The sequence below is a fragment of the Mustela nivalis genome (genome assembly GCF_964662115.1).
Source record: "Mustela nivalis genome assembly, chromosome: 1".
NCBI lineage: Eukaryota > Metazoa > Chordata > Mammalia > Carnivora > Mustelidae > Mustela > Mustela nivalis.
The window spans coordinates 8,814,726-8,831,820 of record NC_139020.1 but is presented as its reverse complement, the minus strand read 5'-3'; the positions used below and the strand labels follow the sequence as shown (position 1 = coordinate 8,831,820).

At 49.0% G+C, this 17,095-nt stretch overlaps 2 protein-coding genes across 14 annotated transcripts in view; both read left to right on the top strand.

The window, feature by feature from the left end:
- The first annotated feature begins 636 nt into the window (after positions 1 to 636).
- On the top strand, positions 637 to 10,897 carry CBR3 (carbonyl reductase 3). Its single transcript, XM_082722783.1, has 3 exons — positions 637 to 2,077; positions 3,471 to 3,578; positions 10,414 to 10,897. The coding sequence occupies exons 1-3, from the start codon at positions 1,789 to 1,791 to the stop codon at positions 10,848 to 10,850; spliced, it is 834 nt and encodes a 277-aa protein (XP_082578909.1). The 5' UTR covers positions 637 to 1,788; the 3' UTR covers positions 10,851 to 10,897.
- Positions 10,898 to 16,564: 5,667 nt separating this feature from the next.
- The window catches only part of DOP1B (DOP1 leucine zipper like protein B), a 109,431-nt gene continuing 108,900 nt past the window's right edge, over positions 16,565 to 17,095 (top strand). For 6 of the 13 annotated variants that reach the window (XR_014309398.1, XR_014309399.1, XR_014309400.1 and 3 more), the window contains exon 1: positions 16,610 to 16,785. The gene's annotated coding sequence lies outside the window, so the exon portion shown is untranslated. Of the gene's footprint in view, positions 16,892 to 17,095 lie in introns of all 13 variants that reach the window. The other 7 variants (XR_014309401.1, XR_014309402.1, XM_082722657.1 and 4 more) reach the window with 3 other exon arrangements.

The following is a 17,095-nucleotide window of genomic DNA, read 5'->3' as shown; positions in this document are numbered from 1 at the left end:
AAGTCAACATATGAATATTTATGTGATGCTACCAACAGCAGTACTTAAAGGGAAATTAATAGGACCCTGGGTGGTTCAGCTGGTTAAGCATCTGATTTTTTTATTTTGGCTCAGGTCATGATCTCAGGATTATGAGCTCGAGCCCCACATTGGGCTCCCCCCTCAACATGGAGTTTGCTTGAGATTCTCTCTTTCCCCCACCCTTTCAAAAAAAGATAAATATAAATAAAGGGAAATTGATAGCCCTTAACACCTATAGAAAAGAAGAAAGATCTCAAATTAATGACCTTAGAATCCATGGTGAAAAACTAAAAAAGTAAACAAAACCCAAGGTGAGCAAAAGAAAGGAAATAAAGGTTAGAATAAAATTATAATTGGAAAAAAAATAGAGAAAAAATATCAGTAAAACCAAAAGATGTTTCCCTGAGAAGGGGAAAAAACCCATAAAATCAATAAACCTTTCCCCAGGCAGAGCAGGAGAAAAAATATGAAAGACACAAATGACCAATATCAGGAATAAGGGAGATGGCATCACTACCTATATTAAAAGGACTAGTCAGAGCACATCATGAACAACTTCATGTCGAAACAATCAACTTCAATGAAATAAACAAATTTTTTGAAAACCACGAATTAAGCTCACTCAAAAAGAAGTAGAAACCCAGAATAGCCCTACCTCCTTAAAATAAAGTTCCACATAATTTTTAGAGGGGGAAAAACCAGCAGGTTGAGCCACAGTAGGGGACCACCCAGGAGAAGCCCACTTCTTGACCGCCCTTGTTGGTTTGGGGAAGGTTGGAGTCACAGTGACAGAGGCAAGCAGCTTAGCCAGCTCTGCTTGAGAAAAGCTGAGTCATAATGAGGTCCCAGCTCTCCATAAATTTAAGAGTCACTAATCAAACACCTTCAGATTAGGCTAAAGAAGGTGGGGGGGGGGGTGGTCCTAATTGCCTATGCAGATCTCGACACACCTGGAGAATCATTTTCATTTGAACTTTGTGGATGCACAGGTTTCACTGGGAGGAAAAAAAATATATCGATATCCCTCCTCCTTGGACAACTTAAAACTCAGACACTTGGCACCCACAGGAGTTATGTAAGGTTTAAGTAAAAACATTCCAATAAGAGGCTTGGCACACAGCAAGAGCTTCATTAACACTCCCTCCCACTTGGGGGCGCGCTGAGAATCACACCCAGAGGTGAACCCTACCCCCACCCGTGAATCCGCTCATTGGACCTTTTTTCTCTCATTCTTTCTTGAGTTTAAGCAAAAAGAGGGCACTATGACCATAGAAGCAGTTGCCGTGTCTAAATAATTTCACCGCATTTGAGGAAACGGCAAACATTTTCATTTTGCAGTGGATGGTAGGCGCACGCCCAAGAAAATTACTCAGCCCTTGTTTTTCTCCTTTAGGGGTTTTCCTAAAATAGTTTTTTCAATCCAAATGCAATGCATCTCTAGCATCCATCGACTCATCACCATCCGCTTTGGTTTTGGGACAAACTACCACCGCTCCCGCCCGCAGACCACCGCTCGACTCAGGGGCGGGATCCAGAGCGCGCAGCTCCAGGGAAGGGGCGGGCCCGGGAGGGGGCCGTTACGAAACCTTCGGGAACAGACCGCCACTCCTCGCAGGGGAGGGACCAAGGGCTGGGGCCTCGTTCTCTAGAAGTCGCAGCACTGGATCCCAGAACTCAGGGCTCTGTGGCGTCTCTGTGTCCGCGTCTCTGCAGCGCGCTCCCCGGTGGCCCACCGCCCGGTCCGCTCTCCAAGTGCCTCCCCCGGCCATGTCGTCCTGCAGCCGCGTGGCGCTGGTGACCGGGGCCAACAAGGGCATCGGCTTCGCGATCGCGCGTGACCTGTGCCGGCAGTTCTCAGGGGACGTGGTGCTCACGGCGCGGGACGAGGCGCGGGGCCGCGCGGCCGTGCAGCAGCTCCAGGCCGAGGGCCTGAGTCCCCGCTTCCACCTGCTGGACATCGACGACCTGCAGAGCATCCGCGCCCTGCGCGACTTCCTGCGCAAGGAGTACGGGGGCCTCAACGTGTTGGTCAACAACGCGGGCATCGCATTCAAGCGTAAGTCGGGGGTGGGTCCCTGGGCGCTCCACGGGTTCGGGGCAGAGAGCCGCAGGCAACCCCCTCTCGCCTACTCGAGTGACCGCGGAGCGCAGCGCCGGCCCCTCCGTACGCTCTCGGCAGTGGCCTCGCGCGGTTGGTTCGCTTTCCACGGAGTCGCCGGAGCCGTTCGCTTTCGCGCAGGGCGGGCGGGGCGCAGCCCAGGGCCCTCCCCGAGCGGTCTGCTGTTGAAGTGTGCCAGAAAACCGGCCTCCTGGGAGGGGGCCACGCCCTGCTAAACTCATCAGCTTTCTGTCTAATGCAAAAAAAGAAAAAAATTTCTTTGCGAGGGGTCTCCGAGCTCACTTCAGGCTTTCGCTTTCCTTGAAAGGGTGAATTCATAGATGCCCGGAGGCATCTGCTCGGGACAGGAAATGATCGCGGAGACACGATGGGCGCGCACTGTGCACGTTAGTGGACTTGAGATTTTGTTTAATGGAGAGCTTTGATAGGCTCAGGCAGAAAGGAAGCGAGCCTTGTTCCCTCCCCCGGGCACTTAGGGTTGTCATCAAACATACATTCTAAGTGGGGTTTTAAGTAGCATCTTTGGAGGGGCGGGGGGGGGGGGTCAAGGAGGTTACTTTCTCTGTTGCTCCAAGGAGAAAATTAGTTGAGCTGCCTTGTGCTGGGGTAGAAATAGTCCAACCTCATTTACCAACCTAGTGGGGAAGAGACACCCAAGAGACAAAACACAACTAGTGCGAGGCCTCGATTGATTCCCGCCCCGGCCTTGACCCCTCACCGAGGCTGTGCATCCGCCGCTCCAGCTCAGCCTGCGGGCTGTCTGCGAGCGCCGGCGGGAAGGGGCAGACCCCTGCTGCAGCAGACCCCGGCGGCCCGTGGAGGGGTTGGTAGCTGGGCGCTCCGCTTCCTAGATCGCACGTCGGCTGGAAGCCCCCGCCCCCTCCACAGGGTGGGCTGTGCACGAGCGGCACCTGCGCTAAGGCCTCCTGCCACACCTGCTGAATCACAATTTGCGTTTGAACAGAATCCCGAGGTGCGTCCCATACCCGGTCAGGATTGAGCAGCGGCCCCGGGAAAGCCGGGAATTCCCAAAGTGGGGCTAGACCAGTAGCGGCCACGTCACCTGGGAACGCGTTCGAAATGCACATTCTGGAGCCCCACCCCAGACCTTCTCCGTCCCCAGCTCCGGGGGGTGGAGCCCAGAACGCTGTGTTTTAACCCGCCCTGCAGGTGCTTCAGAGACCTGCCTGAAGTTTTGGGAACTACCGACCTAGGGGTTTAAAAATCCTTTTAAAGTTAGCTTGTTTTTCTTGTAGTTAGAGATAAGATGCGCTTGTCGTGTACATTTCAGGGGGTAATCCGTGACTTTGTTTCCTTCTCTTTTTGGAAGCCGACGATCCAACACCCTTCTACATTCAAGCTGACATAACGCTGAAGACAAACTTTTTTGCCACAAGAAATGTCTGCATCGAATTACTGCCGATAACAAAACCTCATGGTAAGTCCAGCCACGTGGATTGTCAAGTTGTATCCCTTGACAAGAAGTGGGCAGTGGGGCTGTCCTTCAGGAGTGACCTAGGGATGCCATTTCTCTGTGTGGGGGACACAGAAAACTGCACTGTTTTCTCCTAAGCGTTCACCTGCACATTTCAGCTTTAAAAGGCATATGGTAAGGGCGCCTGGGTGGCTCAGTGTAGCCTCTGCCATCTACTGGGGTTGTGATCCCAGGGTCTTGGGAGGGCTCTCTGCTCATTAGGGAGCCAGCTTCCCTCTCTCTCTCTGCCTGCCTCTCTGCCTATTTGTGATCTCTGTCTGTCAAATAAATAAATAAATCTTTTTAAAAAAATAAAAATAAAAAATAAACGGCATATGTACATGGCAAAGCTTTTCGGGGCCAAGTCACAAACTCAACCCTAGAGTAATCGGGAAGTCCCCAAGGGCCTCTTGGCCTCTGAGCAGCCTCAGAGGGTCCTTCTTAGCTCCCCAGGGTTGTGGGGCCATCCTAGCTTCTTTGGGGGTCTGAGGGAAGGCTCTTTCTTTTCTTTTCTTTTCTTTTTAAGCATTTTTATGACTTTCCCCATGTTCCTTTCTTCACTTCCTCAAGCTGATGCAGAACCTCCCAGAGAAGTTTATTACAGAATATCTTACCCACATTATTCAATCAATAACCTTTATGACTTTTTCATTACTTTTTCCACAAATACTGGAGGGCCTACCCTAACCCAGGGTGCTGGGGACACAGTGGGAAGCACCGTGGACAGGGAGAATCCTGACCACAGAGTACTGAGTCTAGTAGAGCAGACTATAGTTGAGGAGGGGTGGCGGGGGCAGAGAAGGCTTCCCTGAGGACTCTCTTCCTCCAGAAAGGCAACTGGGACTCTTAAGAAGAAGAACTCTATGGTTCTTATTAGAAATGTCCTTTTGGGGGCGCCTGGGTGGCTCAGTGGGTTAAAGCCTCTGCCTTTGGCTCAGGTCATGATCCCAGGGTCTGCCTCTGCCTTCGGCTCTCTGCTCAGTGGGGAGCCTGCTTCCCCCTCTCTCTCTCCCTGCCTCTCTGCCTACTTGTGATTTCTCTGTCAAATAAATAAATAAATATATTTTTTAAAAAATTAAAAAAAAAAGAAATGGCCTTTTGTTGGACAATTATCATATATCTCACTAACAGGTGGAATTTAAGAATCAAGGCAGAGGATCCTAGGGGAAGAGAGGAAAAAATGAAAAAGGATGAAACCAGAGAGGGAGACAAGCCAGAAGCGACTCTTAATCATAGGAAACGAACTGACGATTGCTGGAGGGGAGCGGGGGTAGAGGAGTGAGGTAACTGGGTGATGGACATTGGGGAGGGTATGTGTTCTAATGAGCGCTGGGTATTATATAAGACTGATGAATCACAGATCTGTATGCCTGAAACAAATAATACATTAAAAAGCTTCCAAATCTCAGACAACCAGTCAGACTAGAAGGAGCAGTGTCTAGAATTGCTTTGCTTCTCCTGTTATGCATGCATTTTTAATTAAAATGACTGCATAATAAAAATGTGCTTTTCTCAGTTTTAACATTTTGAAGAAAGATGATCTCTCATGCAAATATCTTAAAAAATCTAAAAAGGGGGGCGCCTGGGTGGCTCAGTGGGTTAAGCTGCTGCCTTCGGCTCAGGTCATGATCTCAGGGTCCTGGGATCGAGCCCCACATCGGACTCTCTGCTCAGCAGGGAGCCTGCTTCCTCCTCTCTCTCTGCCTGCCTCTCTGCCTACTTGTGACCTCGCTCTGTCAAATAAATAAATAAAATCTTTAAAAAAAAAAATCTAAAAAGAGGGGTGCCTGGGTGGCACAGTGGGTTAAGCCTCTGCCTTCGGCTCAGGTCATGATCCCAGGGTCCTGGGATCGAGCTCCACATTAGGCTCTCTGCTCAGCAAGGAGCCTGCTTCCCCCTCTCTCTCTGCCTGCCTCTCTGCCTACTTGTGATCTCTCTCTCTCTCTCTCTGGTCAATAAATAAATAAAATCTTAAAAAAAAAATCTAACAAGATGCATGGTGAGTGTTGCATCGGAACTCCTGCCCTACTTGCCCAGTTCCCTTTCCCGACCTCTACAGGCAATTCCCTTTATCCTTTCCTAGTGGGTTGAGTTCCCACTCAACAGGCAGAGTGGCAGGTACTGGCTGAAGAAAGCCTTGGGTCCGGGTGCATGAAGATGGTGAGTGCCCAGGGCCAAGAGGATGGAGGTTTGTTTTGTTCTTTTTTTTTTTTTAAGTAGACTCTCTGGAGCCCATCTTGGGGCTTGAACTCATCATCCTGAGATAAAGACCTGAGCTGAGATTAAGACTTGGACACTTAACTGACGGAGCCACCCAAGCATGCCCACACGGTGGAATTTTTTTAATGCAAATCTAAATGCATATTTTTTTGCTCTCTTTTTTACACAAAGAGAACATTAAGTATAAAGTTTGCTGCTTTGCTTTCTTAGTATATCTGGGGCTCTTTCTAGATCAGGACAGAAAGCTTTATTTTTTATAGCTGCATAGTATTCCATTGTAAGTGTGCCTTTTACCAAGTGTCTGAAGTCTTCTCTCAAGGGGCTTTAGAACCCTAGAATTTGAAAGCTGCACGGTATTAAAGAAACCTTACATTCCTGGGTCTTCATTTTACAGAGAAGGAAACTGAGATGCAAAGATGTGAACACAAGGGGCGCCTGGGTGGCTCAGTGGGTTAAGGCTCTGCCTTCAGCTCAGGGTCCTGGGATCGAGCCCCACATTGGGCTCTCTGCACAGTGGGGTACCTGCTTCCCTTCTCTCTCTGCCTGCCTCTCTGCCTGCTTGTGGTCGGTCTCTCTCTCTCTCTGTCAAATAAATAAATAAATCTTAAAAAAAAAAAAAAAGATGTGAACACAGACAGGTAGTCACAGAACTGGAAACAGTATTCAGGTTTCCTGACTTCGCCCCTCAATCAAATCAGGATAATTAGTTCCATGGAAGGGAAGGATCATAACGCCAAATGATTGCACACAAAGCCTTTTTGAAAGATAAAAGGTGGCTGTGGGGAGGGTGAGGCTCAGGCAACAACCCAGAGCAAGTGATGACTGGCTTTAAACAGCCCTCTAATAGCAATTCCCAAAGTAGACTGGTTTACAACACACTGAGAATATTCGTGATTTTTCGGTAAAACTCAGCGTTCACCTGGAGGGCAAAAAGCTGAGGATTATTGCCTCCTGGTTGGTAGAGAATCACTTTCTCCCCCAAACAAAACTGACTTAAAAGCCACATTTTATTTAATGTTACATTATCTTTAAAGAAAGTCATCCCTCTTTCTCATTTAAGATTCTGAGGAACTAGGTTAATCAAGTGTTTGCCCACTAGGGGGAGCTACTTGCACACTTTCTAAGAATGAGGGTAGGGGTGGTTTCTGTACCAGTGGGCCCCCTCGGCCCTCAGCATAGGGGGGTCTGGGTGCAGCCTTTCTTAGGGCTGATTGGAACCATCTGGCTGTAAAGACAGTCACCCCTTGGCCTTTCCCAGAGGTGTCCCCTGAGATCAGAGAGGACACCTCTTACAAGCTTTTCATTTCCACCAAAGGCACGGAGTGGCTCCTGTAATTGGTGTTGCTTTTCTCCTTTTCCTTTTGAATTCAATTCCTTGTGGCAGCCAGATGATTAAGAACAAAGTCGTTTAGAAAGTAATGAAGAACACGTCATCAAAGTAGTAGTAGTAGTAGTATTCCCGGCCAACCTCTTGAAGTGAATCTGATTATAAGACAATCATACCTGGGATGTCCGGGTGGCTCGGTCGGTTAAGTCTCTGCCTTCGGCTCAGGTTTATGATCCCAGGATCCTGGGATCAAGCCCCACATCGGGCTCTCTGCTCAGCAGGAAGTCTGCTGCTCCCTCTGCCGGCCGCTCCTCCTCCTGCTTGTGCTGTCTCTCTCCCTGAGAAATAAATAAAATCTTTAAAAAAAAAAAATGCTAACCCAAGTTTACAAATAATGGTGTAGAGTCTTCAAAAAGACCATTGTTAACTACTTAGATTAAAATAGACTAAAGAGGGGCACCTGGGTGGCTCAGTGGGTTAAGCCGCTGCCTTCGGCTCAGGTCATGATCTCAGGGTCCTGGGATCGAGTCCCGCATCGGGCTCTCTGCTCAGCAGGGAGCCTGCTTCCCCCTCTCTCTCTGCCTGCCTCTCTGCCTACTGTGATCTCTCTGTCAAATAAATAAATAAAATCTTTTAAAAAAAAAATAGACTAAAGAGAGGGGTGCCTGGGCTGCTCAGTTAAGCATCCGACACTTGATTTCAGCTCAGGTCCTGATCTCAGCCTCGGGGATCAAGCCGCACATTGGGCTCCCCGCTCAGTGTGGAGTCTGCTTGGGATTCTCTCTCCCTTTCCCTCTGCCCTGCCCCCCAACCCCCCACTTTCTTTAAAAATAAATAAATCTTTTTAAAAAGTAGACTAAAGACATAGACTACTGAATAATCCATGATCCCACATGGGAGTCTGGATGCAAAGAACCCTGTAAAAGGAAGATTATGGAGGTAACTGGAGTCCTTTGAATATGAACTGTGCTTTAGATAATAGTTTTGTACCATGATAAAGGGCTTGAGTGCGATCCCTCTTGTGGTTATGTAAGTAATACTCTTGTTACCATATCTGTGCTAACATGTTTAGGGCAAAGTTTTATATTTGTCTGCAGTTAAGAGAAAGCAAATGTGGGGCGCCTGGGTGGCTCAGTGGTTTGGGCTGCTGCCTTCGGCTCGGGTCATGATCTCAGGGTCCTGGGATCGAGCCCTGCATCGGGCTCTCTGCTCAGCAGGGATCCTGCTTCCTCCTCTCTCTCTGCCTGACTCTGCCTACTTGTGATCTCTGTCAAATAAATAAATAAAATCTTTAAAAAAAAAAAAAAGAGAAAGCAAATGTGGCAAAATGTTAATAATTGAGGAACTTAGGTGAAGGTTATTTGGGTGTTGATTGAACTATTCTTGCAACTTCTCTATAGGTTTCAAATTTCTCAGTTAAAAGTTGGAAGGAGTGCCAGGGTGGCTCACTCAGTTAGGTGTCTGCCTTGGGCTCAGGTCATGACCTGACTCCACACTGATTGAACCCCACGTCTGGCTCCCTGCTCTGCAGTGGCTGCTTCTCCTTCTCGCTCTGCCCTTTCCCCCTCTTCTCCTTTCTCTCTCTCTCTCTCTCTCTCCCCCCCACCCCCGCTCACTTTCTCTCTCTCAAATAAATGAATAAAATCTTTTTTTTTTTAAGTTGGTAAAGAAATACGTATTACAAGAGAAGGAGAAAATTACTGAACAGTGTTAGGTACCTGGAGATAAGTGAGGTGCTCCTGTCCAAGATAGAGTGAGGTCATCTCTGTGGGGTTGGTCCACAAGGTATCCAGTAGAATGTACTACACCCCCCCCCAAAGCCCCACTCCTGCCTCATCTCCATGGTGAATGCATGCCACTCAGAAAATGCAGTAAAATCCAATAAACCTGGTACACCTGGGTAGCTCAGTCGGTTAAGTGTCCAACTCTTGATCTCAGCTCAGGTCTTGATCTCAGGGTTGTGAGTTCCGTCAAGGCCCATGTTGGGCTCCATGCTCCATAAGTAGGCCTGGAGCCTACTTTAAAAAAAAATCTGGGGGCACCTGGGTGGCTCAGTGGGTTAAGCCTCTGCCTTCGGGGACGCCTGGGTGGCTCAGTTGGTTAAGCAGCTGCCTTCGGCTCAGGTCATGATCCTGGTGTCCTGGGATCCAGTCCCGCATCGGGCTCCTTGCTCGGCGGGGAGCCTGCTTCTCCCTCTGCCTCTGCCTGCCATTCTGTCTGCCTGTGCTCGCTTTCTCCCCCTCTCTCTCTCTGATAAATAAATAAAATCTTTAAAAAAAAAAAAAAAAAAAGCCTCTGCCTTCGGCTCAGGTCATGATCTCAGGATCCTGGGATCGAGCCCCACGTTGGGTTCTCTGCTCAGCAGGGAGCCTGCTTCCCCCCCCCCTGCCTGCCTCTCTGTGTACTTGTGATCTCTCTCTCTCTCAGTCAAATAAATTAAAAATATATATATCTGATTATCCTGTTGGATGCACAGTAAGTGGATTCAAGATAATATGTAAGAAAAGAACTCCCTAAATGTGGTGGTGGTTGATGTTGGATGAACTGTATAAATTAACACATTTACTGGTTTGGGGAATTTCCACCAATACTTCAAATTATCTTATAGTTTGAGGCCTGCATATTTTTTTTAATAGACCTAACAGTGTCTTTAGTAGCTGTGAGTTGTTGTTACTATGAATATTAACTCATTAATTACATTATATTTACTTTTTGGCTATGGGCTAAAAAAAGTGATGAAAATCAAAACTGGGTTGGAGAATCAACCCACTCCACGTGTGAAAGTAGCCATCGTTAAGGATAGACAAGGCATTACCTCACCCTGATTTCTGGTCCTTGGAAATAAAGAGGTGGCTGCCCTTGGCCCTAGGAAACTGTGCAAACCAAGAAATAGCTTTAATCCTCAGGGTGAGGGTGCCGTCTCTAGGAAAGCAAGCTCACAGGCACCTGGAGTGTTTGTGGGTGCAGAAGGATGTCTTTATAAAAGCACCTGGTGATTTCACTAAAGACTTACCTCCTCCTCACCTGAGGAATAATACTGCTCTCTAGCCCCTGTTGCTGATGGGAACGCATCCTTCCCTTTGGGGGAAGAAAGCACGAAATAAGGTCAAACCCACTGGTGCCTTCTAGAGTCTTTCTTTCTTTCTTTCTTTCTTTTTTTTAATCGGCAGTTAAATCTGCCGTATGAATCAGTTACATGTAGGGTATTGTTTATGTGTGACATGCTTCCGTGTTTCTACTGTTCTGTTTCAGGCAGGGTGGTGAATGTTAGTAGTTTAGAGGGCTCAGAAGCTCTTGAGAATTGCAGCACAGATCTACAGAAGAAGTTCCGGTGTGAGACGCTCACGGAGGAGGACCTGGTGGACCTCATGAAGAAGTTTGTGGAGGACGCAAACAATGAAGTGCATGACAGGGAAGGCTGGCCCAACTCAGCTTATGGGGTGTCCAAGCTGGGGGTCACGGTCCTATCGAGAATCTTGGCCCGGCGTCTGGATGAGGAGAGAAGAGGTGACAGGATTCTGCTGAATGCATGCTGCCCGGGGTGGGTGAAGACGGACATGGGAGGGGCTCATGGCCCCAGGACTGTGGAGGAGGGAGCCGACACCCCTGTCTACTTGGCCCTGTTGCCCCCAGATGCGACTGAGCCTCATGGCCAGCTAGTCCATGACAGAGTCGTCCAAAACTGGTGAAGGTCTGCTTTGGTGCTTAATAAATGTTTGCGGAATGAATGAATGAATTCTGTTGTAGTCTGCTTTTGTTTCTGTCCTTGGGGAATGTTGATTAAAATCTCCCTGCGGGGCTGGTGGGGGGGCGGTGCACCTGGTGGCTCAGTGGGTTAAAGCCTCTGCCTTCGGCTTGGGTCATGGTCCCAGGGTCCTGGCATGGAGCCCCACATCGGGCTCTCTGCTCAGCAGGGAGCCTGCTTCCTCCTCTCTCTGCCTGCCTCTCTGCCTACTTGTAATCTCTGTCAAATTATAAAATCTTAAAAAAAAGAAACAAACAAACAAATCTCCCTGGGAGAAAGTGTCTTGTTCTAGAATCATACTGAGCAATTTTGCTATGTCCGAACTCCGGCCTGAAAGGGTGAAGAACCTGGTCTAGGTTCTGCAGTGGCTCTGCAGTGTCGGAGATTGCCCAGGGTTGGGGCCCAGCATGTGCATTTCTGACAAGCTCCCAGTGGGGCTGGTGCTGGGACCCAGTTTGAGAACCACTAGTCTAGCAAGAGCTCTCGGGCTGTGGAGCAGGTTCCAGCCATGTTCCAGCCATCCCTCCATGATGCAGCGGTGTTCACTCCCTAAGGATGTGATTTATCCCATGTCCATAGTTCTGCAATCCTACTTTGTATCACATTCTGTTTCATTATATTTGAGCATATTTTCATTGGTTCTTATGAAGCGGTATGGCTTGAAAGACTCAGAATGTCCTTTTTTCCGTTGGGGTATGATTTCTTCCGGACTGGGAAGAAATCACTTGGGTTTTGCATTCTGTGTTGCCAGAAGGTTTGCAAAGTTGCTCTGCACCTTCTTTCAAATTGTTCCTGCCTGGGAAACTTTGCCCAGACCATCTCTTTGCTCTGACACGTACAAAATATTGACCTGTTCCTGCTTCTCTCTGGGCTACAGCCCAGGGTGACTCTTCAGATGCCTCCCTGAGCCCCTTTTGTAGTTCTGACGATAAGCAACTCCACATCCACTGCTTTCAAATGGGATTGGTTTTGTAATCTGCCTCCTGGATTCTGGTTATACACTGTAGGAAAAGGACTTGGAACTTAAAGAATCTTATGAAAGAAAAGTATAGTTGTGAAGAACGTTAGCTAGGAAGTGAAGACCTTAAAAGGAATGGCTAGCCAAACAACAGAAACATAACAGGTGCACAACGGACAAACTACAAAGGAAAGAAACCACAAATTTACCAAGTATATGATGGTAAGTTCACCATGAGATACAGCAGTGTTGTCACTTGATTAGAGCCACAAAGATCATGTCATATCACCTGAGACAGCATTGCAGAAATAAAGGGTAAGACTATCTTCCTTCTGAGAAGCCGCACAGTATGGAAATGCTCAAGGTTTATTTGGGGGAACCAGGACTCTGCAGGTAACCTCATTCTTTCTGATCTATCCCAGCTTGCAAAGTGTTTCTGGACTCTCCAACCTACCGATGTCAGTAGGGCAAAGTGTCATTTAGCTCTGACAACCCACACCTCACTGCTTTATCCACTTTGGGTGGAGGGACATCTGAATCCCACTCAAAATGCATCTCCCTTCCTTTAGCCATCTCTATCTTGCCTGATTAAATCCAGCTTGCTCTTATATTTGTCCAGGACCATAGCTCTCAAGACATTTTAATGACTTCTTGTCTGGCTCTAAAAACATTTTAATGGCTTTTAGTATGTTTCCTCGATGTCTGTCATACTCTGGTCTCCTTCCATAGGCAGCTTCCAGAACCCTGCCAATGATAAGCAGTAGCACCAGGGCCACGGAGTACTTTCAGGTTCTGCCTAATGGAGTCACAGACAGGAAATGCACAAGTAAACAGGCCATTTCTTTTTATTTCTTCTCCCTTTTTGGTCTCTAGCCAAGCATCACCTTGACATTTTTGGATCAGTGTGTACCCGCTTAGAAGACCCTTAATTGTAAGCTGCTGATCAGAACAGCAGGTCTCATGTTTATGGAAAGATTGACCCTTATGGGTCGACTGCCCAGCACCCTCCTCCCACAGCCACAAGGTGACTTTGCCCTGCTAGCCTCTGTTGACGGTTCCAGCTGTAGGTCTGTCTTCTAAAGAGAAGGACCAGCTGGACTGGATCAGGGAACACTCAGAGCTGTTACTGTGAGTGGCCCTGCCCCACCCCACATTGTCTAAGGTGCAGAGGGAACCAAGTATGTGGCTGGAAAAAGAGGAAACCAATTTTCAAGAGACGCACTTACAGAGCGGCCCCAAGAGGAACTGTCCCAACCCCACACAGCGGCCCCTTACCTCAGATTGTTTCTGAGATCAGATTCGAGGAGATGCTCCCTGAATCCTTAAAAGAAATATTCCTATTCCTTAAGCTACTTTGAATTATGTTACTGCTTGCAACTGAAAAGAATCTAATACATGTGCATGACAATGGTTCATGGTGTGTTGTAGTGAAAAAAGAACTACGTTTAGAATGAAATGGAAAAAAAGAAAAAGAATTAAAAGAGTTGAGAACCATGGCATACTAGGCCATATGTTATGCTTAATATTTTCCCTGTGTTGTTTTAGGTATTTCTTACAGCGTCCTTTGAGATGGGCATTAATATCATTTTTCAAATAAGGAAAAAAGGCTTGGAGAGTCGATTAACTTGTCCAAGATCACAGAGCTAAGAGACTAGAGCCAGGATCATATCCAGGATTATCTAACAGCAAGTTCCTTGGTTTTTCTTGGTGCTTGTCATATTATTTCTAGTAATGTTACTAGTGCTTCAATATTACTAGTCTAGAGACCAGGGCAACTCCCTGGGTGTAAAAATTAGGGGAGATGATACATCAAATCCAAGTTTTTTTGTTTTTGTTTTTGTTTTTTTGACAGAGAGAGAGATCACAAGTAGGCAGAGAGGCAGGAGGGGGTGGGGGGTGGCAAGCTCCCTGCTGAGCAGAGAGCCCAATGCGAAGCTTGATCCCAGGACCCTGAGATCATGACCTGAGCCGAAGGCAGAGGCTTAACCCACTGAGCCACCCAGGCACCCCAAATTCAAGTGTTTTGTAAGCCAAATGGTTATTAATTCCCCACTTAGCCTCTGTGTGAACTTTTCCATAAAATGGGTAAATGAAATACGGTTTTTCAATGTGGCGTATTTTTTTTTCCATTTTCTTTTAAAGATTTTATTTATTTATTTGACAGGCAGAGATCAAAAGTAGGCAGAGAGACAGAGGCAGGCAGAGAGAGAGAGAGGAGGAAGCAGGCTCCCTGCTGAGCAGAGAGCCAGGTGCAGGGCTCGATACCAGGGCCCTGGGATCGTGACCTGAGCCAAAGGCAGAGGTTTTAACCCACTGAGCCACCCAGGCGCCCCTCAGTGTAGCGTATTTTAAGTGGATTATCCCATTCTGTGTGTTTTTGAGACACCAAAGGGAGCCAGTGATTCTGTCCAAACCAACTTCTCTGTGACACATTTTTCCAGGTTGACACAGGCATGTTAAACCCACACATAGTATCAGCTTTAGGTCTGGCCTTTGGGCTTCTCCCTCACCTACTGAACTTCAGCAAAGAGTGTGTCAGACCAAGATCCTGAACAGTGATGTAGTGTGGAGATGAAACCGGTGATAATGACGATCCTGACAAAGGTTTCCTTGTTACTGCAAGTCAGCCACAAAGTGGGCACAGCATCAAACACAGAACCACACAGGACTCTGTCCAGATGGGGTGGTGGAGAGTCTAGTTTATAGAAAAGACGGAGTTAGAGGATCACCAGGATTTGCATATAGAAACTCAAAATGTGTTTACCCAGCCAATCTCTCCAACTGATGGGCCAGCCTGAGCCAGAGAATGTCACGTCTGATTTATAACCCTTCTTTATTATCAGAAGGAGTAAGGATTCTGGTTCAAATTAAATCTGAGATGCTCTGATTAGTGTGTTATTATGTGAGGAACGGGCTCTATTTATATGTCTTGAACAGATAAGCACAGCCTAGGAGACTTTTAAGAGTGACAACTTGACCCATGGAAACAGATTTCATGTGGTAATAAACTTTCGAATCTTAATGCTGTACATTTACTGTCAATCCTGATTACACATGTAGTGGCTTTTTTTTAAGGGTTTATGATACTTGAATCTGTCAAAATTAATTTAAATGAGTTTTCCACACACCTGGAATTCTTTAGCAAAAGGTGACAAATACAAGGCATGTATTTTATTTTATTTAATGTATCAGGAAAAAGTTACACATAGTGGTTTTGACATGAATAGACTGGTTCTCTCTTTCAGTGGGGAGTATAAGCAGTTCTTTCATTATTAGATACAGTGTGGAGTGTGGCTAGGGTTTGAGGAACTTAAAACAAAAAAACCCACCTCACCTCTTTGGCAGCTGTTTTTGTAAAAACAGAGTTTGTCATATCTTCATCAGGAAATCAGCTTCATGAAATTAATTGTTTCCTAGTAAATGCTCCATCCTTTAGCTTTCCTGTGCTTCTACTTTAAGACCACTGCTAAACTTGGCCATCAGAAGAGTCACATCTGGTGCACTTGGCATATGTCACATGCAGATGGAATCCGAATCCGAATCAGAAGCCTGGGCAGGCCAGGGACTGGCCCAGCATCCCAAACCATGAAAAAATTCTTGGTGATTTGTGGGCAGTGATAGATCCCCTTAGGAATCTGCTACAAACTTTAAACCCTTTTCCAGAAACATATACACAAAATGTTGTGTACAGCGTCGAAGTGTCTGTGGACCTCCCATTCCCACCTCCTAAGTCTTTCACGACAGCCTAGCTTTTAGGAAAACCGGACTAGATCTGAAAATTCCTTAAACGGTCAAGGGTTAAATGGTCAGAGGCCTGTGCAGAAATTACTACCTCCACCAACAGGTGCGGCTGCTTTGATTGGCTGGGAGCCCCAGCTGGTGCAATCAGGATGCACAAGTGAACTCTGCCTGACTCCAGCCCTTCAAGGTGCCTCTGGCCCAGCAGCTGTCAGGCCAGGTTGGGTGGGTCTGAACCGTCCAGGTCCCGAGGCTCCTGACGACGGCAGGATGGCGTTAGGGTTTATCTGGAAATATCAATGCTCTTTATAGAGTTGACTGAAGTCTCCTTTCTGAGCCAAAACCCACATAATGAAACTCATTCCACGAATTAATTCCCTTGCCTCTGATGCCAAGGGCCAGAAGGGTGCGGCCTCTGGGGGCGGGGGCGAACTTAACCAGGTCCCCGGGACCTCCTAGGGCCCCAGCGTGTATAGAAGGATTCATTTCACCTCCTCATCGAGGGTTTGGGTGTGGCCCCAGTGAAAAGAATGGGGTGAGTCGGCTGCCATCGGCCCCACTTTTCTCGGGCCCCACGGTTCTCGGCTGTAACTCCAAAGCCCCTCTGGAACACAGGGATAAACGGACTGCTGTCCCCTTCCGTTTGGGTGTGTCGGGGGAGCCCCAGGTGAGAGTCGGAGCCAGCCCGCCCACCAGCGCAGGCCTTCCCGGGAGCAGCCCCGCCGCGAGGGCGGTAGTTTGCTCCAGCAGCTGAGAGCGACGCCCACCGCCCGGAAGCTGTGGAGGACTCGGGATTAGAGCCCCAAGCCCCAAAGCCGTCGTCCAGGGCCCGCCCCCCGCTCTCTGAAGTACCGCCTCCTGATCCCGCCCCCTGGGTCAAAGGCCCGCCTCCTGGCCCTGCCCCCGCGCCCAGGGTTCTCCCTTGATCCCGCCCCCGCGCGCTGAGGGCCCGCCCTGACCCCGCCCCGTCCGGCCCCGCCCCGCCCCCCACGCCGAGGGCCCTCCTCACGATCCCGCCGCTCAGCCTGGGGCCGCGGCCGCTCGGGCTCGGGCGCGGCGCTTCCTACGCGGTGCCGGTTCCCGGCTGAGCCGCTGCGGCCGCTCGCTCTACCTGCCACGGCCCGGCCGCTTCCTCCGCGCCGCACGTGGGCGCGCCCGCCGACAAGGGACGCTGCTGTCGCGGGTAAGCCGCACCCGCGCCCTCGGCCGCCGGGCGAAGCCAGGGGCAGCCGGGGCGTCTCCTCCCGCGGGCCCGGGAGCGACGAGGCGGCGCGGGCGTCCTCCCCAGGGTGCGCAGGGTTCGAGCGGCGCCGTGGGGGCGGTCCCGGGGCGAGGGGGGGGGCGCCCCGACCGCGGCCCGGGCCCGCGGCGGGCACTGCTGCAGTGCGGGGACGGCCCCGGCGAGGCCGCGCGTGGGCGTGGGGGCAGGGCGGGGTCCCCTCGGACCCCAGCGGCAGAGGAAGTGCGGCCGAGCCCTCGCCAGCCCCGCGCGG